The sequence below is a fragment of the Neoarius graeffei genome, chromosome 13 (genome assembly GCF_027579695.1).
Source record: "Neoarius graeffei isolate fNeoGra1 chromosome 13, fNeoGra1.pri, whole genome shotgun sequence".
Classification (NCBI taxonomy): Eukaryota; Metazoa; Chordata; class Actinopteri; order Siluriformes; family Ariidae; genus Neoarius; species Neoarius graeffei.
Window position 1 is genome coordinate 2,471,611 of NC_083581.1, and position 27,958 is coordinate 2,499,568.

The 27,958-nt window shown below is 42.2% G+C and overlaps 2 protein-coding genes across 6 annotated transcripts in view; both read left to right on the forward strand.

The window, feature by feature from the left end:
* adtrp1 (androgen dependent TFPI regulating protein 1) overlaps nt 1-8,851 on the forward strand; it is a 42,971-nt gene extending 34,120 nt beyond the window's left edge. The window contains exons 5-6 of one of the 2 annotated variants that reach the window (XM_060937129.1): nt 6,804-6,964; nt 7,256-8,851. In XM_060937129.1, the coding sequence (XP_060793112.1) occupies nt 6,804-6,964; nt 7,256-7,344 (250 nt within the window). In that variant the 3' untranslated portion in view covers nt 7,345-8,851. The remainder of the gene's footprint in view (nt 1-6,803; nt 6,965-7,255) is intronic. The other variant, XM_060937130.1, reaches the window with a different exon arrangement.
* A 342-nt stretch (nt 8,852-9,193) lies between these two features.
* On the forward strand, nt 9,194-27,945 carry ptpdc1b (protein tyrosine phosphatase domain containing 1b). Of its 4 annotated transcripts, XM_060937127.1 has the most exons (12): nt 9,194-9,657; nt 9,825-9,923; nt 10,009-10,079; nt 13,196-13,367; nt 14,130-14,210; nt 14,302-14,420; nt 15,301-15,438; nt 15,510-16,636; nt 17,454-17,636; nt 18,490-18,600; nt 26,920-27,043; nt 27,165-27,945. In XM_060937127.1, the coding sequence occupies exons 3-11, from the start codon at nt 10,070-10,072 to the stop codon at nt 27,031-27,033; spliced, it is 2,055 nt and encodes a 684-aa protein (XP_060793110.1). In that variant the 5' UTR covers nt 9,194-9,657; nt 9,825-9,923; nt 10,009-10,069; the 3' UTR covers nt 27,034-27,043; nt 27,165-27,945. The 4 variants fall into 4 exon arrangements, with proteins under 4 accessions (XP_060793110.1, XP_060793109.1, XP_060793108.1 ...); XM_060937126.1 differs by having other exon boundaries at nt 9,194-9,927; XM_060937125.1 differs by having other exon boundaries at nt 9,194-10,079.
* Nucleotides 27,946-27,958: the final 13 nt, after the last annotated feature.

Below are 27,958 nucleotides of genomic sequence, written 5' to 3' on the forward strand. Positions count from 1 at the left end.
ACAAATAAATGAAATAAAGCAATAAAAGTGTAAATCTGTTTTTGATCAAAATTTTTAGCATCTTTTCCACCACGGTCATTTTTTTCCCTCTTCTTTCTTGATTCTTTAGCATCAGGTCAGAATAAAGATCCATCATGTCAAAAAAAGTTATAAACAGTGATTTATTTTTATTTTTTTTAGTCCCTGATTTGCTGATTTTATTAGTCTGCGGTCAGAATAAAGATGCGGTCTGCCACATCACCACCATTACAAACACACATTTTTTTAAAAATTAAAAAGCTTTTTTTATGCTTTCCTGATTCTCTATGTTTACAGAATCTCATGATTGTGATTGATATATGGTGAAAACGGGATGAAATTTAGACCCGAGTTTGTAAATCACGGACATTAATGATGAGCGTTTCTCAGACTGTGGTCCGTGAGTGACCCTTGGTGGTCTGGCAGTAGTTGTGGTAAAATATGTTTTAAATCACTGTTTCTCAAGCTGTGTGTGAGTGATTCCCAGCTGGAGGTGCAGGTAGTAGCTCAGATGTGTTTTCGGTTTAAAATGAAGTCGTGTGTAAATTCCGACAGTGTTATTTGAGTTGGTTGTTTAGCGGTCGTATCAGCCTTCAGCGATGTAGCCAGCTGTGTGGCGACACTGCTGACGTCACTACACCACTTCACAGCTTGTTGTAATTGAGCAGCGTGTTCATTGAAAGGAAACGTGGGATTACGCATCCAATTCGCCGACACTGGTGCTAAATTTCACCAGTTATCAGTAACAGACTATCGATCAAACTGTCAAGATCACGGCTCGGTCAGTGAAGACAGAAAATCAAATGAAACGTTAGAGTTTAACGTTAACCTAAACTCCACGATGAGGCCAAATTATTCCTGAAGCAAAGTGTATTACAGAAGTCGAGGAAACTCTGTCACCATCTTTAAAATGAAAGCCGCACGCCTCGAGATGGAATTGTGGTGTGTTGAGCTCGATCACCAAGAAGTCAGTTGTTTCCTGACTAGGGCTGTGCTGATAGACGATGCCATCGTCCATCGACGATGGTGGTCATCCATCATGATGGAGAGCCACCATCGTGATACCACGCCCCCTCCTGTCATAAACATGCATATACGGTATCATCTGGGCCTATTTAACCTAAAAAGTTAGTTTTTTGTTAGTTTAGTTAGTTAGTATTGTTTAATATATAAATATATTATATAACATATAATTAGATATAAATACATAATTATATAAATCAATATAAAGTAATATCCTATTACCGCTTGTTCACGTAGGCTATGGTGCAGGGACGTGCTAGTGAACATAACATGTGGTTACACAAATACAGTATGCTACTAATAATACATTTTGACTTCATTTTTTAGCCTACACTATACTTTTAATGTAAAATTTGTCATGTTGTTCAAACAAATAGCCACTATTAACGACTTCAGTCGGGAAATATTTCACCTTATCAAACGGCAGTGAAGCGCAGACTTCGGCAGAAGTCAAATAACTTTAATCTGGTAAATAGGCCTACTTTCAGACTCAAAATGGTCCACTCTAAGCCATAATGTCAAACCAAATGGAAGAATGAAGGTGATTCTGACAAATGTAAAGACAGTAAAAAAAAAAAACAATATTAAATCATGATTTTAAAAGCTGGTGCAATAATTCAAACACTAATAAATTGGAAAAATTAGCACGTTCAAGTGCGCACTAAAGGCCGAAACGCATCTTCAATTGATATGGTGTAAATAAACAATGAGTAATAGCTTAAGTGTAGTTTCTTCTCATAGTTTGAATCCTAGTCTTTCATTGTTAGAGCAGATTAATATCTTGCCGTGATCAGTGAGTGCTCGGGGAGGTTCATTTCCACCTGCGCTTTGCGCAGCTCATTTCTCCGAAGCCAGCTGTGCGCAAACGCAGTGTTGACTGCTCGGCAAACTCCAAACGCTCGGTCTGTACTGGCCCTCTGTTGCGCAAGCGAGTTGGTTATGGCCAGGTTCAAATTGTGCCCAAAACAACTTAACCACGGCCATTTCAATTGCCTGATGGCTGTGACAATATTCGCCCCGTTGTTATGCAGGCGATCTTTTTCTCCTCTATTTTCCATTCGGCAAGTGTCTCGCGCAATGCGTCTTCTAAATTGTCCGCTGAATGTGTCTCTGGCATGAAACTCATCTGCAGGCATTTGGACTGCATTGCCCACTCTCGGTCCACATAATGTACGGTAGCTGACATATGCAGCTGGACCACATATCCGTTATCAAGACCAAATATTCCACATCACCTAGCGCTTTTGTTTCTTTACGTGCCAAAGCCTCGGATGAGTATCTAATACTTTTAATAATAATAATAATAATAATATATTTAATAACGTGGTATTAAAATCCCCCCCGCCCACGATATGATCGTCCATCACGATGTTTGCACTGTAAACATCGTCGATGCCAATTAAGGGGACATCGCACAGCCCTATTCCTGACGCTCACAGGTTTTCTCCTCGTTGCTAAAGAGGAGCTGGATGGCGACACCGTTGCAGCCTTCAATGAACATCTTCATGGCCTTCACTTGCAATTGGGAAGAGATTTCCCTGGAATTAGATGGAATCTAATTTGTGGACGAAGCACACTGTGGGTGCAATCAGTTAATTATTGATATTAAGTGATCAATCTCGTTAAATCAGTCTCATTAAATTTTGAAGGTTAATAATTAAGATGAATCAATCCCATTGAATCATTTACTTTGACTCGTTTGAATTGAATCATACCATAGAATCAGTCTCATTCAGTGAATCATTTAGTGAATCGTTCAATGAATCGTTTAGTGAATCATTTGGTGAATCATTCAATGAATCGTTTAGGGAATCATTTAGTGAATCATACCATTAATCCTGGTGCTTAATAATAAATTACCAAACAGCTAAATTATGGTATATTTCCAAATTATTACGATCACTTACCATATTACATAACATACGCACCCTTTTTGAATTCTTTGAGAAGATTGGGGACTTCAGATATTGTTGTTCACAAATAAACACAGTTTGTTTAATAAATGACTATTATACAAAGATAAAAATAATAAACCAATATATACAAGCAGTGAGGTGTGTGTGTGTGTGTGAGTGAGAGAGGGACTTGACCATGTGTTTAGCCTCGTGTAGCTAACTACACGTGGTGGAGGCCTAGCTTGTTGGTAGCTAAACAAAAGAATGTTATCTAAACAGAACAAAGGATTAGCTCTGTGTTTAGCCTTGTGTTGCTAGTGTGAGTTTGCTAAAGGCCCTATGGCCTAGCTAAAGTGTGTTTGTTAGGCCTGGTGAGGCCTACTGAGCACGTGTTGCTAAAGACAAGGGTATTAGCCGTAGCTAACTAAAAGCTAACTTGTGGATTTCTAGCTGAGGTGTGGTTTATCAGGCCTGATGGCCTGCTGAGCACATGGTAGGCCTTGATTAGCTTTGTGTTGCTAAGCAGACAAAAGGGAAGCTGTAGCTAACCCACTAGCTCATAACCATACTGAATCCACTGAAATCTTAATGACATCAAGATGTATAATAATGAAATTATAATGTTAGTAAGAATAAAAGAGAGAGAACCATGCGCAGCCTATCTATTAAACAATTGAGAGAACATAGAACCAAAATAAATCAACACGCTGCGTGTCTAACAGTGTAACATAAACCTGGGTTTAAATTCACACTATTTCAAATAAAAGCAAATTCCTAAGACTATCCTAATTATGCCCAAATGCCAAAATCTTACTTAATCCTGCCTTTAGCAAGATATGAAGAACTATTCGCCGGTGTAGTCTCGGGCCTCGCCGTGGGAGCATGTGAGCCGCTCGTGATGGAGGCGTAGAAAACTTTCGGGTCCAGCGGAGCACTTGGGTGGGTCCCGTGGAAAGCAGAGGATTCTTGGTCCGAACCTCAGCGTTCGTGAGGAAAAGTCTCTGATCAGAATCAGAAGCACAGCCAGGCTTTTAGGCAGGATTTTTTTTTAGGGAGTCTAACTTTTTTGCAGGTGTCACTGTATGTGGCGAGGTGTAGCAGCGCGTTGAGCGCCGCTGGCACGAGTGTTTTAGGGGGTTCCGGGGGTACTCCCCCGGAAAATTTTGAAATTTCTAATGCTCTCAAATGCTATTTCCTTCATTTTGACAGCAAATTTTGAGCAATACAGCCAAGTGTTTTTGCCTTTGTTACAACATTCTTGTATCAATAGTAAGGCTGGACTGGGGGGAGGCATGTGTGCATGGAAAAATTCAAGCCAGATTCATTTTAGGTAAAACAACTTTGGGAACACCAAAACAAAATACACTGCAAACTGCGTATATTTTTAATGAATATTATTATTAAAATGGGTATATTTCTGGGATTTTTTGAGCTGGAGTTGCATATTAAGCATGACAAATTAGCTATAAAGCTTTCTGATCGCAGAATACTACATAAATAAAGCTTGTTGTAGCTGTGTTTGTCTCAGTCAGTAGTGCACCTATTGCAATTGCATTACATGTGACAACCAACCCCGAACACAGTGTGACAACCAACCCCGGCTGACCAGTTTTGCTTTCAAAGCCGCTAGCGTCCAAAGATTTAGTATAACAAAGAAAAAAACACACAGGAAATATGGCTAAGTCTTCAAACATTATAATGGTATTCGTTTTTTCAATAGAAACCCATTAATTACAAAGCTAGAAGGTAAAAACCAAGGTACTAAAAATTTACATTTAGGTATGAAAAACCTTCAAATTGTTCTCACCTTTGAAATGCATGCAACACACAATAACTTTTCAGGTAGAATGACCCCAGTACTAATTCTAAACATTTCTATCTTGGTGGAATTGAGCAGCGCCCTATGGTGGCTGAGATATGACGAATGTGACAACCATAACTTGTGACAACCAACCCCGGTCATCCCTATTTATTCATGCAAGAAACCTGGCTGTCTAGTTATGGGATTGTGATAGTTTTTTGACATTCCAAGCCTATCAACAGTTACAGAAGAAAAAAAAAACTTACATGAGTTCTCTTCTGAAAGAAGTTGGAAATCGTTGTTTGCCTTCCTCTTTTCTTCATTTTCTTCCTGTCATGCCCAAAAAACTCAGAAAAATCTATCTTCTATCTTCCTTACCAAATATCCCACGTGTTCGTCCTTTTCACGTGCGTTCTTTGGAATCCCAGCATCCTTTAGAACGTGTCATATTTGATTATTGTTTAGCCTACTAGAAATACTACCCGCCGGCTCGACTACCACACTCTCCACTACGTAGCCTGTAATGTTGGGAAAATCTGCATGAAAATGTGTTATTTACTGTTAAAAGGATTTATTCGGGATAAATAACATGTCAGGTAAGGCCGGTTTTCTATAGACTACATTCCACATTTAGCTGCGGCAATATAGTCTACGGCTATATTGTCTGGATATTTATGCCAGTGTCTCCTAGGCATACATCTTTTCCCCCTCTGCTCTGGGAACGCATATTACAAGTGCTTTGTACACCAAATTTATTTAATAACCCATTTATTTATAACGAGGGCTCTCACAACTTTGAAATTAGTGCAGCCATAGAAACGCGTGTTTCTGTAGCTCTGCGGCGGGTGCCTATATTTTGTACTCTGGGCTCGTGCTGTTGCTATGGTAACCCTGGGCGTCTTCGGGAAAGACAGCTGTCAAAGCGAGACTTCTGAAATTTCCAAAATGGCGGTGTCAACAAAGCTTGTAGATCCTCGGAAAGCTCAGACTCGGCGATTTTTTAACATATTCAGCTAAGTTACCGGACATAACACGGGCGGAAATATTAGGGCGTCTTTAGGGCGTCGTACTAAAAAGTAGGGCGTCCAATTTCTTGTTTTTTTCAGTACAGGGCGTCGAAAAGACGCCCAGACGCCCCTCTATCTAAAAGCCTGTGCACAGCGCTTTTGAGTTAAAAAGGATTCAATCGCTTCTTAACTTTTAACTGCCTGGGCTGCAGTCGTGACGTCACTTCTAATGCAAGTAAACCGGTTGTAACTCAGGTTGAGTTTAAAGATCGCGCGACTCTAGAGTTTACCTTTGCCAAGGGTAAGAAAGAAAATCGCGCTGAGTGATGGATCTTGCAAGAAAGAAGACGTCTTTTTGGGTGGAGAGCGCCTCTTTATACGTCCAGATTCATCGGAAGCTAGACGTGAGAGACCAAGATGGAAGCGTTGTCCCATTGTTTTATGCGTGCATGTATGATGACGTAGATGATCCCGCCCACGCGTGACGTAGGTCACACGGAAGTTGCCTGGGAATTGTAGTTCTGACACAAGATGGCGGCATGATACCTACAACACATTGAGCATATCAGTTCCAAGCTTTCACCAGGAGAGGTTGGCAGCCTTCTGGACATCGTGTCAGATGATCAGTGAAGAGATTTTCAAAGAGAAATGTTTGACAGATGTTTGGGTGCACAGCCAACCTGAAAACTCGCATTTAATTCAGCTGGTATTTGTAATATCCTGTTGACGGAGGCCTGTTGTTCTGGGGATCAACCTTCTGGGGACTTCGGTGGCCCATGAGGTTTTGGGAGGGTTTTTTTTTTTTTCAATTTGGTCCTTTTGGTCTGAAATAATTTGAAAACCCCTGATCTAGATCATTCTAAAAGATTGCTTTTAATTATTTTTAACGATTCAGCATTTATAAATGTTTGGAGTTTGATCATTTTTATAGATTAATGATGATCTCGTGTTTTAGCTCTGTGTCTCTAACAGTGTATTTATCCCAGTGTTTTGTGTGTGTGTGTGTGTGTGTGTGTGTGTGTGTGTGTGTGTGTGTGTGTGTGTTTCTTTATAATTTAGGGTGTTGTGGGTGCGTCATGCATCAGGGATCTGGATTTACCCCATCATGGCTCACCTCAGTCCTGCAGGCCTCGTCGTGTTCCTCAGCATGGCGTCTCTCAGCATGGCTCCTCTGTACCTGCTGGGAGAGAAACTCAACCGTGCAATCTGGGGTCCTTCAGGTGAGACAGCGCCGTGATGTCATCAGTGTCAGGTTCTGTCTAAGAGTGCTTTCACATTTACTAGTCTTTTTGGCGAGTCTTCATCTGGTTCAGTTTCACACTGCATAGAATAAACCAAATGCAAAAAAAGGGGGCGGGGCTAACAATCAGTCATAGAACGCTCATTCATTGGCCAGAAATACAGCGATTGGGGGGAACAAACTTTTGACAAATGTGCTTTTGAAAATGACAGAGCTGGTGTTAAATTAATAAATTGATGAATGTTATTTTCCAAATGTGAACGATGGACAGGAACTCATGATCTGCTCTCTCAAAGGAAATCAGAAAAAGAAGAAGAAATGAAGAACCAAAAAAATGGGACTCAACCATCAACAGACTAGAGAGAGCTGGAACATGTCCTTCACCAGCACTGAGAACATTCTGCCAGAGCACTGATTCATTATAAATCTCCACCGTTTACACAAAGGGATTTAAATTAAACAGTATAACCATGTATCACTACCCAGGTGATTCACCAGGTGATCATACAGACAATGATGATTCACTAAATCTCTCCTGCTCTTGATTCACTAGATGATTCACTAAATGATCACGCAGACAATTCACAAGGTGATCACACATGATTCACTAAATGATTCACTAGGTGTTCACCCAGGTGATTCACTAAATGATCACACAGATGATTCCCTAAATGATTCACTAGGTGTTCACCCAGGTGATTTGTTAAATGATCACACAGATGATTCACGAAATGATTCACTAGGTATTCACCCAGATGATTCACTAAATGATCACACAGATGATTCACTAAATGATTCACTAGGTGTTCACCCAGGTGATTCACTAAATGATCACACAGATGATTCACTAAATGATCACACAGATGATTCATGAAATGATTCACTAGGTGTTCACCCAGGTGATTCGTTAAATGATCACACAGATGATTCAGTAGTGGTTCACTTGGTGATTCACTTGGTGAACACACAGATGAATCCCTAAGTGTCCACGCTGGTGAATCTCTAATGCCCCTTTTCCACCAAATCAGTTCCAGGGCTGGTTCGGGGCCAGTGCTTAGTTTGGAACCGGGTTTTCTGTTTCCACTGACAAAGAACTGGCTCTGGGGCCAGAAAAACGGGTTGCAACTCTTTGCTGGGCCAGAGGAAAGAACCGCTTATGTCAGCAGGGGGGCGGAGTTGTTAAGAACGACAACAATAGCAAGACCGCGAAAGGTCGCCATTTTTAAGCGACGAGAAGCAGCAGCTGTACAAACGCGAAGTCATCCATTATTATTGTTGATGCTGCTTCTTGTTCTCCGTGTTGTTGTTGTTGCTTCGAAATTTGCGCCAAGGTTTATGCAAATGCAGCGACGTAACTGACATGTACAGCGACGTAACTGATGTATACAGCGACGTAATGACGTGGCTCCCCTTAGCACCGCGAGCTATGGAAAAGCAAACTGGTTCTCAGCTGGCTCGCAAGTTGAACGAGTTGTGAACCAGCACCAGCACTGGCCCCGAACCAGCCCTGGAACTGATTTGGTGGAAAAGGGGTATCAGTGATCACACAGCTGATTCAGTGTCTCAGTAGTGTTTATGTTGGCGCGCTGGTTGTTGTGTCGGTATGTAAAATGTCTGCTGAAGGTTAACGAAAAAGCACTGAGTGTAAAAGCAGCGGAATCGCTACTGTAATTTTTTGATGGCTGTTTTTTTGTTTTGTTTTAATTCTTGATGCTGTACTCTCCTAAAATGCTGACTGTTGGGGCCAGTTTTTTATCATCTACAACATTTTTAACACAAATCAAATAACCACATGACGATGTTTATGAATATCTTTGCTAGATTATGATGTGATGAAGCCTGATTGTAATAAAAGATGTATATTATATTATATTCTGTCAGTGTGTGTAATTATTGTGGTGTCATGTGATCACACTGAGTTACTGTTACCTTTTTTTTGTTTTTTACACTAAAGGTCACACCATTTCAGAAATAAACGAGGAGCATCGAGAGAAAAGTAGAACGTTGTGGATTCTGATAAGAAGAGATATAAAGTTGTAATATTTTGAGAATAAAGTATCCATATTAAAAAATTATAATACTTCAAGTATAAATCTGAAAGACTTTGAGGTGAAAAAGTTTTAATTTGTTTATGTGGAGCATCTGCATGCTGTCAGAGCTGCTGTTATAGGAAAATGAATCAACACCTTCTGACCAATCAGAATCCAGATTTCATAATGAGGTTAATACATTTTTTGTCAAGGTTAATTAATGCAGCAAACGTTAGTAAACCATGACCAAGTTCAAAGCAAAATGAAATAAGAGGATAAACGATGAGGATCAGTTGTGGTTCTTTGTGATCGGTGACTTTCTCATGCTGTTTCAGGAATAAGTGGATTAGTGGCTTAAACTAGGAGTCAGAAATAGTGGCCTCGTTTCTCTCCAGACCTTCAGCCTGTGCTATACGTTTTTAAACATGTTTGTGTTGAAGTGGTTTGGACTTTTCATTTTAACACTGAATTATAAAGCTTCACGCTGGATATGAAGAAGGCACGATGATCAGACGAGATGCTGCAGAAATACTGAACGATCAGACCAAATCTTTTTTTTTCTTGATGGTTTGAATTCACCTTTAAAGATCCAAGATTCTGTGAACATCCGAGAAACCTGAAGCACAGCTCCTTGATTTTACAGGTAAACTTTATTGATTTATTTTTCTGAAGTCATTCAATCAGATCTAGGAGAGCAGCAGAACATTTACTGTTTTATTGTAGTAGTTAAAAAAGAGAATGTGACCATGCATGTGATGCAAATCATTAAAAATAATAATTTAAAAAACCTTTTTCTATTTGACTCTACAGTAAATTCAATTAAAGTTATATCCAGTGGATACATACTGTACAAAGATCCTCAGTCCAATCTTGTTATTCCTCACTTGCTCAGATTCATCAAATTCCTCTGTAGGTATGATGTTGTAAGTTTTTGTCTAAAATTATATTTAAAAGTTTTTAGTGTTAATTTTTCAACCTGCATTTTGGTTTACAGATATTATAATGGAGGTTGGAGTCAGTCTTGGTGTCTTTCTGCTGTTTTCCTTCTGAACAACATGGAGTCTGGTACGTTTTTAAAAATAACCAACACGTTTTTCTGGCTACAGCTAAAAAACAGAGATAATTTGCTTCTTATTTGCATATTTATATATACACACAGTTCTGTGCAAAAGTCTCAGGCACATGTAAAGAAATGCTGTCGACCAAAAACGGCTTAAAATAAAGAAATGAAATGTTTCAACATTAAAAAATACTATAAACAGTCAGTATTTGGTGTGAGACAACCCTTTGCTTTAAAAAAATATATATATATATATATGTGTGTGTGTGTGTATGTATGTATGTATGTATGTGTATATATATATATATATATATATATATATATATATATATATAATGTATGTATGTGTGTGTGTGTGTATGTGTGTGTGTGTATATATATATATATATATATATATATATATATATATATATATATATATATATATATATAATGTGTGTGTATATGTATGTCTCCGGCCCAGTGAGGTCAGTTTTATGTGGAAATGATCTGTAGGTTTTCCTGAGCATCTTACAGAACCAGCCGCAGTTCTTCTGGACACTTTGACTGTCACACTCACTTCTTCATTTTACACCAAAACCCAGCAGCCTTCATTATGCTTTCTTTTTTCATCTGGAAAGTGTCTCTTATGGAATACGCTGCTCAGATACAAACTTCTTTTGGTGTAACATTTAATTTTGTGCTGGAAAAAAACTGAGCATTTGGACTCTAAAATATTTTTGTAATATTTTGACTCGATAATGTAGAAGTCCATCCATCCATCCATTATCTGTAGCTGCTTTATCCTGTTCTACAGGGTCGCAGGCAAGCTGGAGCCTATCCCAGCTGACTACAGGCGAAAGGCGGGGTTCACCCTGGACAAGTCGCCAGGTCATCACAGGGCTGACACATAGACACAGACAACCATTCACACTCACATTCACACCTACGCTCAATTTAGAGTCACCAGTTAACCTAACCTGCATGTCTTTGGACTGTGGGGGAAACCGGAGCACCCGGAGGAAACCCACGCGGACACGGGGAGAACATGCAAACTCTGCACAGAAAGGCCCTCGCCGGCTGCTGGGCTCGAACCCGGACCTTCTTGCTGTGAGGTGACAGCGCTAACCACTACACCACCGTGCCGCCCATAATGTAGAAGTCATAAAATAGAAATCTATAACAAAGTTTGGATGGGGAAAAAATTGAGGGGCTAAAACTTTTGCACAGTACTGTGTGTGCAGCGATATGTGTTACAAGATTAACCCTTAGTCGAAACTGTAGATTGTTTGTTTTTGTGTTCATGCACTGTATAATAAATAGTCATTTTCACATGGAACCTCTTTTAAGATTTTGGACTGGTGAATGAATAAGGAATGCTGTTTTAGGAAAATAATCAATGACTGGGTGGTGTGATGGAGTGGAGTTACCACGCCAACATCAATTACTTTCCTCTTATACTACAGCAGTTTGCTTTTTATCCATCATACTTTTTATCCCTTTATAGTTGCATTTAATGTTAATGAAACACGTTAGTTCCTGCTCTCACTGACGTTACAGCAGCGATAAACAGTCGTTCCCTCACCAGACTCTCTTTGTTCTCTCTCTTGAAGTTAATAAGATTTTTTTTTTAAAAAGCAGCTTATTCCATCATGTTGCTGAGAAACCGTAAAGAAGAAGCATAAACTCATCTGTCCTGAAGATGTTGAAAAACTTCAAACTGAAGCTATAAGTCAGGGAAAAGAAATCATGAAATCTAAAACACGTATATTTAGTTGGTTGCAGTGAATGTTGGTGGAACCATTCAAAGTTCTATACTGAAGCCTACAACAAGGTGCTTTCAAGTAGAACCTTCATACAAAGCCCAGAACTGTTATTCAAAGAACCTATCATTTGTAATTTAAGATTTCCTCCACAGTGCCTGAAATTAGGTTTGTCTGGTTGGAGGAAAATTTCAAGATTCTATGGAAAACTTTAAATGGGGTGTGGTGGTGGTGGTGGTGGGGTTCTCTTTCAGTAAAGAGTGGCTCCAAGTGGAGTTAAAACTATTAACCATCCAAAGAACCACTGAGGAACTGCACAGAATATGGAGCTGCAGTTGAGTATAAACTTTAGAACCATGACTTCTCCTTGGTGAAAGATCTTGCTTAGAAAATTAAGTCATGAAATAACTGACATTTGAGAGAAACACCACACCTAAAGCTCTGCTTTCTACCTGGTTCATTTAAACTATATATCCATTTCATCTCTTCATTTTCACTCCCACCAAAGGCTTCTCAGGTGCTTTTGGAACAAATAGTTCTAAGGACTCATTGAGAGGAACTGGGAATCTTCCCTGAGAACTTCATGCTTTCAAGAGCTTTTTTCTGTTTGCATTCGCACCACCAGTAGGAATGGGGAACCAGTGACCTAATGGTTAGAGAATCAGCTTTGGAACCAAAAGATCACTGGTTTGATTCCCTGGACCAGCAGGAATGGCTGAAGTGCCCTTGAGCAAGACACCTAACCCCCAACTGCTCTGACAAGAGTGGTGGCGTAGCTTGTCTCTGATCAGCTAAAGAAAAACTGATGATGTGATTATCAGTTTGGGTGGTGCCCGGTAGCTAAGTTACAGTAGCAGGAGGAACGCTGGAGTGACATTAGCAGGAAATGCTAGTGAAGATTATTATATTTCACTGAGATGCATCAAAATCATGACTCAGTCAATACACAGACTTTTTTAAATGGTGGTTAAAGGTGCTGCACTGGCTTGTGTTTGACCAATCAAGGTACAATTACATCACTCATGGTTCCTTTTGTGCTGGAAGAGAACCAACCCTGAAGTAGGAGCTGAAAACAGTCCATCAAAGCAATGTTCTAAGAACTAAGATCGTTCTCAGCTCCTGAAAAAGAGGAACTTCCTCCAACAGTTCTAAGAACTAAATTTTCTCCAGTCTGAAAGCATCTAATGATACTTTTAGGGTTCTCCTGTCTAGCACAGAGCAGAAGCCACCCACAACTCCAGCTGTAGTTCTCAGAGTTCTCCCGCCGTTACCATTCCACACTCAGTCCTCGTGGTGTTTAGTTGAAGGCTTGAAGCACAAAATAAGCCCCAAGATTCAATGCAGGTTTGTGGTGACATTGACAGTTTCCTGTTTTGCAGTAAGAATGGCGATGGCCACAGCGAAGTACACGCTGGTTGGAGAGACGCTACGCTATGTGATCCCCACCCACATGCAGTGCTCCTTCGGATGCGGAGGCCGAGCCTGCAAGTACGAAGACCCATCACGCTGGAGTGAAGACCAACAGGCCATCAGAGGACTTTACTCCTCCTGGTACCTGAAATGAACCATGGTCCATTTTATACAACTGTGAAAAAGATTTTGGGGTGTGGAGTGGTCCATTCTAAAGTAACAGCACCTACACTCAGAAGGACACGCCCACAGCAGTGTTCCAAGCTGAAATAAATTTATAAAATCAGTAAACATTTAATAAAATTTATTCATTCGTTTTCAGTAAGTGGTGTTGGATCATTGTGGATCCAGAGCCTATCCTGGGAACACTGGCTCCAGAGAGCGACTACACCCTGGATGGGACGTCACTCCATTCACACACTCCTTCCACACCTGCCACCTTTCATGGATTTGCATAGGAGTTTGCCGTTAAGAGTAATCACGCAAAAATACTCCAAATGAGCAATCAATAAAAACAGCACATCACTGACATATGAATGGAGAATGATTGACATTTGCATAAGTGTTTTGAACTCTTGAAAATGAACTGATCCCCTGGAAACCACGCCCTTTTTTTCCCTATCTCACATTAATAACATTTCAGCCTGTCAAATTAGCCAACATTACACACATGCAGCATATCGGTAATCGGATATTATGAAGTTCCGTTACTTCCAGCCTTAGCACAGCGATAAGTGAGTAGGGCAGAGTGATGATCGCTTCAGAATGGAACGCAGCCGTTGACTGATTGATTGTAAATATCTCCAGACTGAAATGTTGATTAGATTAAGAGCAAACGCCTCCAATCATAATTTTAAGTTATTTTGTAAAGCTAATATTTTTACCAGATTCTTGCCTGTTTAGGATCACGGACAACTTGCTGGCCATGGCACGACCTTCTACTGAAATCATAGAAAGGTACAACGTCATTGATCAATTCCAAAGGTAACCAAAGGCTTCAGAATTCCAACTCATTAGTTCTTAACATTGCTAGCTCAGGTTTAGTCTTATTAACTCTGTGTCTGTCCTTGTTAAGGTGTGGTTTGAGGACAGTCGTTAACCTGCAGCGACCCGGCGAACATGCTGACTGTGGAAACCCGCTAGAGCCAGACAGCGGCTTCACCTACCGGCCTGAGACCTTCATGGAGGCTGGCAGTGAGTGATGAACTCATAAACCATCATTTATACTGACATCGTATACGAGGCTGATAGATCCCTGACTTTCCCAAATAAAAGGAAAGCATTCACATGCTAAGGTGGAGAACTCATGAGGACTAATGTCCTAGAAATTCAGTAATAGATTATCTTCTGGCTTCACAAAGTTGCATCTCAGAGATCTGGAATAATGACCTCCATAAAGATGTTGGATTTCAAGATTCCTGCTATAATCCAATTTTATTCTGATTTCTACAACAAAACAGCCAACCAGTAACTCTGCCAAGAGCACCAACTTTCTAGTGTCTCATGTAGTTTCGTTTGTGGGTGTGGTTGAATAGGTTAAGAAGTTCTTCAGCCAATTTTTTTCTTACTTACTTTCTAAATCATAGCAATTCTTCATAAAGCTTGCAAGTAAGGTTGAAAAGTAGGCACCGTCTGTTAAGAATATGGGTTTGTTTGCTTGTTTTTGTTGTTGTTGGGGATTTTTGGGGGGGAGGTCTGTGTGTGCAACCTATGCATCTTTTTGAACGGCTGCTCATGCTGCATCATGAGGCTGTGAAAGACTCTTAGACGAAGGCGCTATCTGCCCTCTTCCTCATACATAAGCTTGCAGACACCTATGATTGGCTAGCATCACTGTGATTGACAGGAAAGTGATAGAATGCCCCTCCCATCCAGTTTTGCTCTTTAGACTCTGGCTGTGGCATCACTGGGATTCAAACTTGTGATCTTCCAATTACAGGCCCAAAGCTTTTCTTTGGAATGTATCTGAGTTGGTGGTGAGGGGTTACTGAGGTTCCACTGCCCACACATGTTCTTGAGGATGTGCAGTAATTATTATAGATGGTGTCCTAATGACATGGCTCTGGTGTTGCAGTTTATTTTTACAACTTTGGATGGAATGACTATGGTGTGGCCTCCCTCAGTGCAATCCTGGACATGGTGAAAGTCATGAGCTTCTCCATGCAAGAGGGGAAAATCGCAGTTCACTGTCACGCAGGACTCGGGAGAACAGGTACCTTACCGTTCTTACACATTGGTGTAATTTTCACATGGTTATTTTAATCAAGGTGACCGGTTCCACAGGTGTCTTACTCGCCTGTTTCTTGGTGTTCACTTCACGCATGACCGCCAACCAGGCCATTTTATTAGTGCGATCCAAACGGCCAAACTCCATCCAGACCAGAGGACAGCTGGCATGTGTTCAGAACTTCGCAAAGTTCTTGATTCCACTGAGGAACGTGTTTGCCTACGCTCATCCCAGAGCCAATCCTGTCACACTTCCCCAGTTCCTGATTCGTCAGAAACACATCCTGCATGGAGACGAAGCACGGCAGCTGAGATACATACCAAAGCTCATGCCACTTATCTGCAAGCTCCTGTTGGACATTGCAGAGAACCGGCAGGTCATTGAGGAGGATGTTCTCGAGGTTCCAGACGTGATATCTGATGATGAGAGCTCGGTTTGCTTTAATGCCAGAAGGTCAGAACCTCAGATCAGCAGCCACATCAGGGTGGGAGCGATTAATTTCAGTCTGCCTCGACTTCCTGGTCCATTTGCAATTCCTAAGCACAGCTCCCAACTGCCTCTTCACTATGCTCACAAGAACCTCAGCTACAGCGACTCAAATCTGCTCAGGCACTTTGATGTGCTAAACATCTCAGGAAACCACCTTCCCATTTTAGCTAATTCTGGAAGGAAGTCTGCATCTCAAATCAACATGTCCCCTAACTGCCCTGATGCCCGTCATGGCACCCTGAGGGATTTGTCAACCTATGGTTCCTGCAGCAGCCTCTGGGAACTAAAGTCACAAATGGAACAGGAAGAAGGACATTCTCTTCTGAAGACTCGGTGTCAGTTCGTCCTGCAGCGCAGTCAATCGCTCGGTGTCTCTAAACAAATGGAGAAGATGACGAGGTTCTCAAAGGTGCTGGTGTGGAAGAATGGTCCTGATGGGAATAAAAGGAACCATAAAGGAGGTGATGATGAGGATGATGATGATGATGATGAGGAGGATGATGATGATGATGAGGAGGAGGAGGAGGAGGAGGAAGAAAAGGTGGAGGAGGTTCAGGTATCAGAGGTGCCGTTCCTCACCATCCAGTCAGAGCTGAGTCTGGAGGCTCGGCGTCTGCTGGTGGCTCAGTCACTCGCACTCGACCTGAACCACGATGGAAAAGAGGAGCACGTCCTCAAAGTGAGGAGCTGGCAGGTATGGAGCACAAACACGCCTCATTACATTACAGACTTCTTTCTTTCTTTCTTTCTTTCTTTCTGGACATTATTTTTTGTACATTTCTTTCTCTTTAATTTGTAACTGTTTTGTTTTCTTTCTTTTTGTGACTGTGATTTTCTTTCTTTCTTTCTTTCTTTCTTTCTTTCTTTCTTTCTTTCTTTCTTTCTTTCTTTCTATTGTGACTTTTTTGTAATCCTAAATGCTTATTCTTACATTTTCTTTACTGTATGTCCCTTTTTTGTTTGTGAGGGGTTTTTTGTAATTTTCTTTTTTGCAACTTTTTATGAATTTCTTTCTGACTTTTGCCCATTTTGTGACATTTTTGAATATTAATTTGTAACTTTCCCCTTTTCTTTCTTTCTTTCTTTCTTTCTTTCTTTCTTTCTTTCTTTCTTTCATTTCAGTATTCAGTAATTACTCACTTTTAAATTTCTACCTTTCTATTTCTTTCTATATTAACTTTATATCCTTCATTTGAAACTTCCTTGTTTTTTCTTTCTGTGACTTTCTAAGTGATTTTTTTTTGTGACCATGATGCAATTATTTTTGTCTTTATTTCTCTCTGACATTTTTCTACATGTCTTTGTGACTTTCTTCCTTTTCTGATGGTTCTTACTTCTTAAATATTTCTTTTTCTTTCTTTCTTCCCTTCTTTCTTTGTGATTTTCTTTCTTTCTGCAAATTTTACACACAGTAGAGTAGAAGTACTGTATAAAAGCACAAAGTCGTTGTATAGTGTGTGTGTGTGTGTGTGTGTGTGTATAAACCCCAGATGTGTTGTGTGTCCCGGCAGATGGATCTGAACTCTCAGGGAGGATTCGAGCGTCTGTGTTTGGAGAGAGATCCGTTTGTCCTGACGGGAATCCTGTGGTCCTGGTTCGAGCAGCTAAAGGAACCCGTTATCTCAGTTACAGACGTTCAGACACTGAAACAGCAAAACACGGATCAAAAGATCATCTTAAATTCACTCCCGCCGGTAAGAAACCTCTCATTTCCACTGAAATCAGATACTGAGCAGGATTTAGAGTTGGATTTTGTAAATCTGAATTAATTCATCTGCTTTATTTTTACATTTCGCATTTTGAAGTTGAAATTAAAAAACTGAATTTTAATTTTCAATTTAAATAACCAGCTGTATGGAATTTAAATGCAGCACAAAACATAAAAAATAATAATAAAAAGACATTTTGCATTAAATTCAGATTCTATAAGAACTTCGTTGAATGCTGATTGGGTGAATTAATGAAGCACCTATTTTATTTATATTTTTTGTTTGCTTTTTTGAAATTGCTCCTCTAAAGAGTTTAAGTTTAATTCTTAATTTAAAATTTATTGTCCCAGCAAAACTATATAATTTTAATGATTAGTTCAATCCAGGCTAAAACATTACATACAAGTTTAAATTGCGGAAAATAATTTTATGTAAATTAAATTCCACTTTAAAACATCATGTAAAAAAAAATTCTCATGAAAAATAGCATACAATAAATGTTTACTATCAGCAGGAAAGTCATGTCCCAAAGAACAGTCACATACAAAGAAAGAAAGAAAGAAAGAAAGAAAGAAAGAAAGATTCATAGAAAAAAGTAAAAGAAAGAAAGAAAGTCAGAAGTAAAAAGAAAATCACAAAGTAGTCACAAAAAGAAATAAAACAAATTAAAAAGAAAAATATATAAAAAATAAAGTCCAGAACGAAGGAAATCTACTCATAAGAACAGTGTAAATCATGTTAATCAGTGCTTGCAGGTTTATGAATTTGATGGGAATGTGCACACTTTTGAAAGAATCCTGCTTTTTAACTGCAGATGTGATTGAATTCTTTCATCCAGGCTTCGAGAGAAACGCTGCTGTGTGTGTTGGACTGTTTCGCTCATCTGCTGGTGATGCCTGAAGAGGTGGAAGAGGCGTTTGTGGAGCGAATAATAAAGGCGTTTACATGGGTGTGTGTTATTCTGTAGTTTATATAACATATAATTTATATACATTACATTTATATATACACAGTGCCTTGCAAAAGTATTCACCCCCTTGGTGTTTGTCCTGTTTTGTTGCATTATAAGCAGGAATTAAAATGGATTTTTGGATGGTTAGCACCATTTGAGTTACACAACATGCCGACCACTTTAAAGGTGCACACTGTTTTTTTTATTGTGACGCAAACAATAATTAAGATGAAAAAACAGAAATCTGGACTGTGCATAAGTATTCACCCCCTTTCATATGAAACCCCCAAATAAGAGCTGCTCCAACCAATTCACTTCATAATTCACATAATTAGTTGATTAAGATCCACCTGTGTGCAATCAAAGTGTCACATGATCTGTCACATGATGTCTGTATAAATCAACCTGTTCTGGAAGGACCCTGACTCTGCAGCACTACTAAGCGAGCAACATGAAAACCAAGGAGCCTCCAAACAGGTCAGAGACAAAGTTGTGGAGAAGTATAGATCAGGGTTGGGTTATAAAAAATATCCCAAACTTTGAATATCCCAGGGAGCACCATTAAATCCACTATAGCAAAATGGAAAGAATATGGCACCACTACAAACCTGACAAGAGAAGGCCCTGCCCACCAAAATTCACAGACCGGGCAAGAAGGGCATTAATCAGAGATGCAACAAAGATACCAAAGATAACACTGAAGGAGCTGCAGAGATCCACAGTGGAGATGGGAGTATCTGTCCATAGGACCACTTTAAGCTGTACACTCCACAGAGTGGGTGGGGCTTTATGGAAGAGTGGCCAGAAAAAAGTCACTGCTTAAAAAATCACGTTTGGGGATTTCCCAGCAGCATGTGGCAGACTCCCCAAACACATGGAAGAAGATTCTCTGGTCAAATGAGACTAAAATTGATCTTTTTGACCATCATGGGAAACACCATGTGTGGTGCAAACCCAACACCCTGAGAACACCGTTCCTACAGTGAAGCATGGTGGTGGCAGCATCATGCTGTGGGGATGTTTTTCATCTGCAGGGACAGGACAGCTGGTCAGGACTGAAGGAAAGATGGATGGCACTAAATACAGGGCAATTCTGGAGGAAAACCTGTTTGAGTCGGCCAGAGGTTTGAGACTGGGATGAAGGTTCATGTTCCAGCAGGACAATGACCCTAAACATACTGCTAAAGCTACACTTTAAAGGGAAACATTTAAATGTCTTGGAATGGCCTAATCAAAGCCCAGACCTCAATCCAATTGAGAATCTGTGGCATAACTTGAAGATTGCTGTACACCAACGCAACCCATCTAACCTGAAGGAGTTGGAGCAGTGTTGCCTTGAGGAATGGGCAAAAATCCCAGTGGCTAGATGTGCTAAGCTAATAGAGACATACCCCAACAGACTTACAGCTGTAATTGCAGCAAAAGGTGGCTCTATAAAGCATTGACTTTTGGGGGGTGAATACTTATGCGCACTCCAGATTTCTGTTTTTTCATCTTAATTATTGTTTGTGTCACAATAAAAAAAACAATGTGTACCTTTAAAGTGGTCAGCATGTTGTGTAAATCAAATGGTGCTAACCCTCCAAAAATCCATTTTAATTCCAGCTTGTAATGCAACAAAACAGGACAAACACCAAGGGGGATGAATACTTTTGCAAGGCACTGTATAGTTTATATACATTTAAGATTAATTAGGGGTCCAAGAATCTACAGTGATCAGCCATAACATTATAACCACTGACAGGTGACATGAGTCACATTGATGATCTCATTACAGTGGCACCTGTCGAGGGGTGAGGTTTATTCGGCAGCAAGAAAGAGAACAGTCAGTTCTTGAAGTTGATGTGTTGGAAGCAGGAAGAGCGGGCGAGTGTAAGGATCTGAGTGATTTTGACAAATAGTGATGGTGAGATGACTGGGTCTGAACATCTCCAAAACGGCACATCTTGTGGGGTGTTCCTGGTATGCAGTGGTTAGTGCCAAACAAAAGTGGTCCAAGGATCCAAAGGACAACCGGTGAACTGGCGACAGGGTCATGGATGTCGAAGGCTCATTCATTCGCATGGGGCACAAAGGTTAGCCCGTATGGTCCAGTCCAGAAGAACAGAAGAGCTCCTGTAGCACAAACTGCTGAAAAAACTGAATGCTGGATATGATGGAAAGGAGTCAGAACACACAGTGTATCACAACTTGCTGCGTCTCTGGAGCTGTGTAGCTGCAGATCAGTCAGAGTGACCATACTGACCCCTGTACACCATTGAACGACCAACAATGGGCACATGAGCATCAGAACTGGACCATGGAGTAATGGAAGAAGGAGGCCTGGTCTGATGAATCACATTTTCTTTTATATCGTGTGTGTGGGGAGGGGGGGGGGGTCACATACCTGGAGAAGAGATGGCACCAGGATGCACTATGGGAAGAAGGCGAGCCAGCGGAGGTGGTGTGATGCTCTGGGTAATGTTCTGCTGGGAAACCTTTAGTCCTGGTGTTCATGTGGATGTTACCTTGACACGTACCACCTACCTAAACACTGCTGCAGACCAAGTTCACCCCTTCATGGGAACAGTATTCCCTAATGAGTGTTGATTCAACTTCCAAATTCTCCAAATCTCAATCCGATTGAGCATCTCTGGGATGTGCTGGACAAACAAGTCCGGTCCATGGAGGCCCCACCCACAACTTACAGGACTGAAAGGATCAGCTGCTAATGTCTTGGTGCCAGATACAACACACACCTTTAGAGGTCTTGTGGAGTCCAGACTTCGACATGTCACAGCTGTTTTGATGGCACAAGGAGACCTACAGTGTGTGTATTAGGCCAGTAGTTTTAACGTTATGGCTGATCAGTGTGCATCAGTGACTGAATTTAGTGAAAACTGTCCACTAGGGGGCAGGTTAATAAGTGTAAACTTTTTGTTTTGTAAAGAATTTTCTCAGACACCATTTCCTAAAACGTAATGGAATAATAAGCAATTATTACAAAATTAGATTCCATTATGTAAAGTTCATCATCTACAGTCTGTTATGTGAAGGTGGAAAAGGAAGCTGTTTGGCCAAAAGTCTGCGGTAATTGTGATTTGGTGTTCATTTACAAAAAGTTCTTAGACCACAGTGATCAATGCTTGTGGCTATATTTACATATTTCTATTGTGTTAAATTGCATTTTATTCATAGTAATTAATGACACTTTCACAAAATATAAATTTATTTGATCATTCTTTATTTTTTCCATTTTATCATTATTTCCTAATTCTACACTGTAAAAGTAAAAATGCACAGTATCTGTTAATTTCTCAATGACATTTTTCAAGATCACGATAAATTGACAAAGGAGGCGTGGCCTCTCTATCTGTGAGTCTCAGTGAAAGGAAAGGGTGTGGTCTCTGTGCCTGAAGCCTCAGTGAGGGGGCGTGGTCTCTGTATCCATTAGTCCCAGTGAAGAACTCATGGCCTCTGTATTTGTTCATCTCAGTAAATAGATGTGGTCTCTGTACCTGTCAGTCCCAGTGAAGGAGGTGTGGCCCCTGTATGTATTTGTCTGGCTTAGTGAAGGAGGTGTGGCCTCTGTATGTATTTGTCTGGCTTAGTGAAGGAGGTGTGGCCTCTGTGTGTCTCAGTGAAGGGTGTGTGGCCTCTGTACCAGTCAGTCTCGGTGAAGGAGGTGTGGCCTCTCTACTTGTGCGTTTCAATGAAGGGGGTGTGTTCTCTCTACCTGTCAGTCCCAGTAAAGGAGGCATAGCCTTTGTACCTGTCTGTACCAGTGAAAATGGTGTGGACTTGATTTTGGAAATTATTTTCACATTTCTCAGGAAATGACATTTGTAACAGTTCCTGATGTGGGTGGAGCACAGAAGCATGGCAGGCAAGAGGTGATGTTCACATACACACTTTTTATTGTCCTTATTTTGGCTTTTCAGCTTCATTCATTCATTCAGTCACATACACGCGTTGGGGTCAGGGAGCTCCTCTTCTCTGCTCTCCCCCTCCTTTTATGCTCGATCCCTGTGACAAACAAAAACACACCCACACACATTAATGGACAACAGGTGTAATAACTTAGCCACTTACCTTCCCCAACCCCGCCCTTCATTCACAAACTGCCGCTTGGACATGCCCCCGTTGCCACATATCCCCACCGCCCAACTCATGCCGGGGAGACGTCCGGCCCGAAGCAGACTCAGGAAGGCCGCCACCACCATCTGCGCCCCCGGCCTGTGGATCACCTCGAACTTAAACAGCTGGAGGGCGAGATACCAACGGATGATCCGCGCATTGGCATCCTTCATGTGGTGGAGCCATTGGAGGGGCTCATGGTCCAAACAGAGTGTGAAAGGGCGCCCCAGCAGGTAGTATCAGAGGGTGAGGACCGCCCACTTGATGGCAAGGCACTCTTTCTTGATGGTGCTGTACTTGCTTTCACGCATCGAGAGTTTATGGCTGATGTACAGCACGGGGCGCTCCTCGCCCTCCACCTTCTGGGACAAAACGGCCCCCAGCCCTCTGTCTGATGCGTCAGTCTGTAAAATAAAGGGGAGAGAGAAGTCAGGGGACTGCAAAAGTGGCCCCCCACACAGTGCAGCTTTTACCTTAGAGAATGCCTGTTGGCACTGATCCGTCCACTGGACCGGATCTGGAGCCCCCTTTTTGATGAGATCGATTAAAGGGCTGGTGATGTCCAAATAATTAGGTATGAACCTATGATAATAGCCAGCCAGCCCCAGGAACTGTCTCACCCCCTTTTGGGTCTTGGGCCTTGGGCAGGCCCCAGTTGCTGCAGTCTTGTTAATTTGGGGATGCACCTGCCCATGACCCAAGTGGAACCCCAGATACTGTACTTCCACCCACCCAATTGCACACTTTTTCGGGTGAGCTGTGAGGCCTGCACTTTAGACAGCGACTTTAGAACGGCCCTCGGATGTTCTGGGTGCTGCGGCCAATCATGGCTGTAGATTATTATATCATTGAGATACAGTGGGGCAAAAAAGTATTTAGTCAGTCACCAATTGTGCAAGTTCTCCCACTTGAAAAGATGAGAGAGGCCTGTAATTTTCATCATAGGTATACAGTGGTGCTTGAAAGTTTGTGAACCCTTTAGAATTTTCTATATTTTTGCATAAATATGACCTAAAACATCATCAGATTTTCACATAAATCCTAAAAGTAGATAAAGAGAACCCAGTTAAACAAATGAGATAAAAATATTAGACTTGGTCATTTATTTATTGAGGAAAATGATCCAATATTACATATCTGTGAGTGGCAAAAGTATGTGAACCTTTGCTTTCAGTATCTAGGGGCACGTGCCTTAGAGAGTTCATGCCGGGAGACAAATTGCTCATATTATTGCCCACATCGAGTTCTAAATTAATCGCCAAGTGGCAAGGACCCTTCAAGGTCACACGGCGAGTCAGGGACAGGGATGGGTTAAGTGCGAGAGTGTGTGGAGTTTTACGTGCAGGTCAAGAACGTACTGAATTTCATTCTTGCTAGGTGACGGTCCCTCCTTCCAATTTTCTCGTAGCACATCCAAAATGCCATGCGGCTTACGCCCATATAATAATTTGAAATGGAGAAAACCCCGTGGAGGCTTGCGGAACCTCTTGTATTGTAAATAACAGGGACTTGAGCCACTTATCTCAATTATGTACGTCCTCACTTACAAATTTCCGAATTATGTTCTTGAGTGTTTGGTTAAGTTACTCCACTAAGCCATCCGTTTTCGGGTGATAGACACTGGTGCGGATAGACTTAATCCCCAATAACCCATACAGCTCGCGCAGTAAACAAAGTGCCTTGGTCTGTCAGGATTTCTTTCAGAATCCCGACCCAGGAGATAAAGCAGAAGAGCACTTACTCAGTACTGCGTGCTGAGATATTGCGGAGAGGCACTGCTTCCGGATATCGTGTCGCATAGTCCACCAGAACTAAAATAAAGCGATATCCCCATGCTGACCAATCTAATGGCCTGACAAGATCCGTCCCAATTCTTTCAAAAGGGGTCTCAATTAGAGGGAGAGGGTGCAAAGGTGCTTTTGGAGTGGCCGCAGGATTGACTAATTGGCATTCGCGGCACGCCGCACACCACCGATGGATGTCCCCGTGAATTCCTGGCCAATAGAACTAGGCCATTATTCAGGCTAGTGTTTTACCTTGCCCCAAGTGTCCAGCTATGGGATTAAAGTGAGCCGCATGGAATACGAGTTCCCTACAGCTCTTTGGGATCAACAATCGAGTTATCTGTTCTCCAGTTTGAGTGTCCTGCGTCACTCGGTACAATCTATCCTTAATAATAGCAAAATAAGGGAAGGCCAGCGTCACATTTGGCTGGAGAGTTTGAACTTTGATTACTCTCACTTGGTCAAACACATGCCGCAGAGTCTCGTCTTGCGACTGCTCTCACGGGAAATCCCCAAGGGAATCCCCAAGAGAGGGAGGAGGGGCGGGGTGCTCCTCACTCCTCGCATCGCTCTGACACGGTGCTGACATGGCTCTGTGACAGCTTCCCCAGTCAGTGCCACACTGGGAGCTTCCCGTGACGTACAGTATTTATGCAGGACCCACATCTCATTATGTGTTCCATCAATTCTTTAAACCCTGGCCAATCAGTTCCCAAAATTAAGGAGTGGGTGACACGAGGGTTAACCACCGCCTTGATTCTATGCGTTTGGCCCCGGAATAGAATATGGACGGACACTAGAGGGTAATTGTGAACATCCCCGTGCACACAACACCTTCACCGCTTGTGCTCTCCCCAATGTCTCACCTTGCACCAGGCGTTGGTGAATTGAGGTCTGATTACAACCGGAATCCACCAACGCGTGATATGTATCCCCTTGAACACTTACTGGTATGCGATACATTCTGGCCTGATCGGGGGCGGTCTCTGGCACGTCAGGGATTTGGATCACAGCTCCCACCTCCCTGGCGGAGCTCCAAGTCTGGAGATGCTCCAACTCCCCGCCGCGCCAGCACATCGGCCCAGGCTTTCCCTCTGCACCGGCATTATGGGAGTCACTCACTTAAGGAGAGGACAACACAGACACAGAAGAGGGAGATAGGAGGATACCATGGGTGCGACAGGCTGGCTGGGGTGGAGCCGGACGCTGCCTCCGTGGTAGGGGAACAGGGTGGGGAGGGGAAAGAGAGACAGAGGGGGAGAAGAGAGAGAGAGAGAGAGAGAGAGAGAGGAGAAGCGAGGAGAGATGCCTTGCCTGCCTGCCATCGGAGCCACCTCCAGATGGTCCTCTGCTAGCACGATGGCTCGTCCTAGCGACACCGGGTGATGACACTGGACCCATTCTGCTGTTCCTTCCGGAAGTCGAGAGATGAACTGTTCCAGTGCCACCAGATCGATGATCTCGTCGGTGTCGCGGTCTTCTGCACTCAGCCACCGCCTGCAGGCATCTCAGAGTTGCTGGCCGAATGCAAACGGCCAGCCGACCTCCTCCAATGCCAGCTTCCGGAAGTGCTGGCGATGTTGTTCCAGGGAGTGGTCGACCCACTGCAGGATGGCATTCTTCAGGTCAGCATACACCAGTCGGCTGTCAGCAGGGAGCTGCTGCACTGCGAGCTGTGCCTCACCAGTCAGAAGCGGGAGGAGGCGCGCCGCGCGCTGCTCCAGCAGCCATCCCCACACCTTGGCTGCTTGTTCGAAGAGGGCGAGGAACGCTTTCGGATCGTCCTGCTGGCCTATCTTCATGAAGGTGCCAGCTGCGGTGATGGTCGATGCCCCTGCTGACGCAAGCAGATGCCGGAACACCTGGCGATTTTCCTGCTGGGCCAGCATCAAGTCTACAAAGCGTTGCTCTTGTTCCTTTCAGAGGGCAATCAGCACTTGATGCTGGTTCTGCTGGGCGGTAGCGAGGGCAAGGATGAGCTCTTCGAATGGGGAGGACTCCATGGGGTGGTTCCCTTCTGTGCGTCCCGGGTTTTGGCACCACTGTAACAGTTCCTGATGTGGGTGGAGCACAGAAGCACGGCAGGCGAGAGGTGATGTTCACATACACACTTTTTATTGTCCTTATTTTGGCTTTTCAGCTTCATTCATTCTTTCATTCAGTCACACACATGCGTTGGGGTCGGGGAGCTCCTCTTCTCTGCTCTCCCCCTCCTTTTATGTTCAATCCCTGCGACAAACAAACAAGCAAACACACCCACACACATTGATGGACACCAGGTGTAATGACTTAGTCACTTACCTTCCCTGACCCCGCCCTCCATTCACAAACTGCCGCTTGGCCACGCCTCCGTTGCCACAGACATACACACCTGTCATAACTTCTCAGCTCTACATATGTTTGATTCTCTTTCCAGATTGAGAACGTTGCCGATGGTCAGGACGTCTATGAGACAATGACATGCGTCCTGAAGCGTGTTTTACGGGACCTGAGGAGGAATGCCATGGATGAGCAGGACACACTGCAGTAGCAGCAGTAGGGTATTAGCTCTAAACTCTTTAACGATAAAATGTTGTATTCCGTTACAAATAAAAAATATTAACTTGTATAACTAATATCTATTATTTGCCTGATGTATCGTTGGTTCCTCTCACTCTCCAGACCTGGTTAAAGATCTCACATGGATACATCCTCCAAAGATTTACACTTCTCAAAACTCTCCCTGGTTTCAGTTTTTCATCTCACCTGCATTCTAAGATCCCTGTTCTTGGCTGCAGGAGCGGAACCCAATGTGTTCTTCTGCTGTTGCTTGCTGAGATGCTTTTCTGCTCACCAAGGTTGTAAAGAGTGATGATATGAGTTACTATATCCTTCCTGTCCATTTCCCTCTGACCCTCTCTTATCAACAAGGCGTTTGTTTCCACTCAAAGAACTGTCGCTCACTCACTCAGTGATGTTTTTTGTTTTCTGCACCATTCTGTGTAAACTCTAGAGACTGTTGGGTGTGAAAACCCCAGGAGGAGATCAGCAGTTTCTGAAATACTCAAACCAAAAATACTCATCTGGCTCAAACCAGCACCCATACCACAGTGAGAGACAGAAAGTCAGACAAAAATTGAGATCACAATTTTTCCCGTTCTGATGTTTGAACATTGTGAACATTAACTGAAGCTCTTGATTTGTATCTGTGGGATTTGATGCATCGAGGGATCGACTGATTACAGAACTGCAGGAAATAGGTGGGGGATGTAGGGGTGTTCCTAATAAAGTGGCTGGTGAGTGTAAAACACTAAAGTAAATGATAGTTATGACATTGCTTTTTCATTATTTTTCTTTGTTTTAAAGTGACAGGTTTTTTTTTAAAACCCCTTTGTGTTTTATGTAATATGAGCGTTTTTATTCTTGTTTAATTGTTTTAGCTAATTAGAATATAACTTTTAAATTCATGTGACAGT

What these genes read in the sequence shown, in the direction of transcription:
- ptpdc1b (XM_060937125.1), top strand. Translation starts at nt 9,761, where the DNA reads ATGCATGTGATGCAAATCATTAAAAATAATAATTTAAAAAACCTTTTT. An exon ending in TCTGAACAACATGGAGTCTG is followed by an intron (nt 10,080 to 13,195) that starts GTACGTTTTTAA and finishes CCTGTTTTGCAG; the next exon opens with TAAGAATGGCGATGGCCACA. An exon ending in CGCAGGACTCGGGAGAACAG is followed by an intron (nt 15,439 to 15,509) that starts GTACCTTACCGT and finishes CCGGTTCCACAG; the next exon opens with GTGTCTTACTCGCCTGTTTC.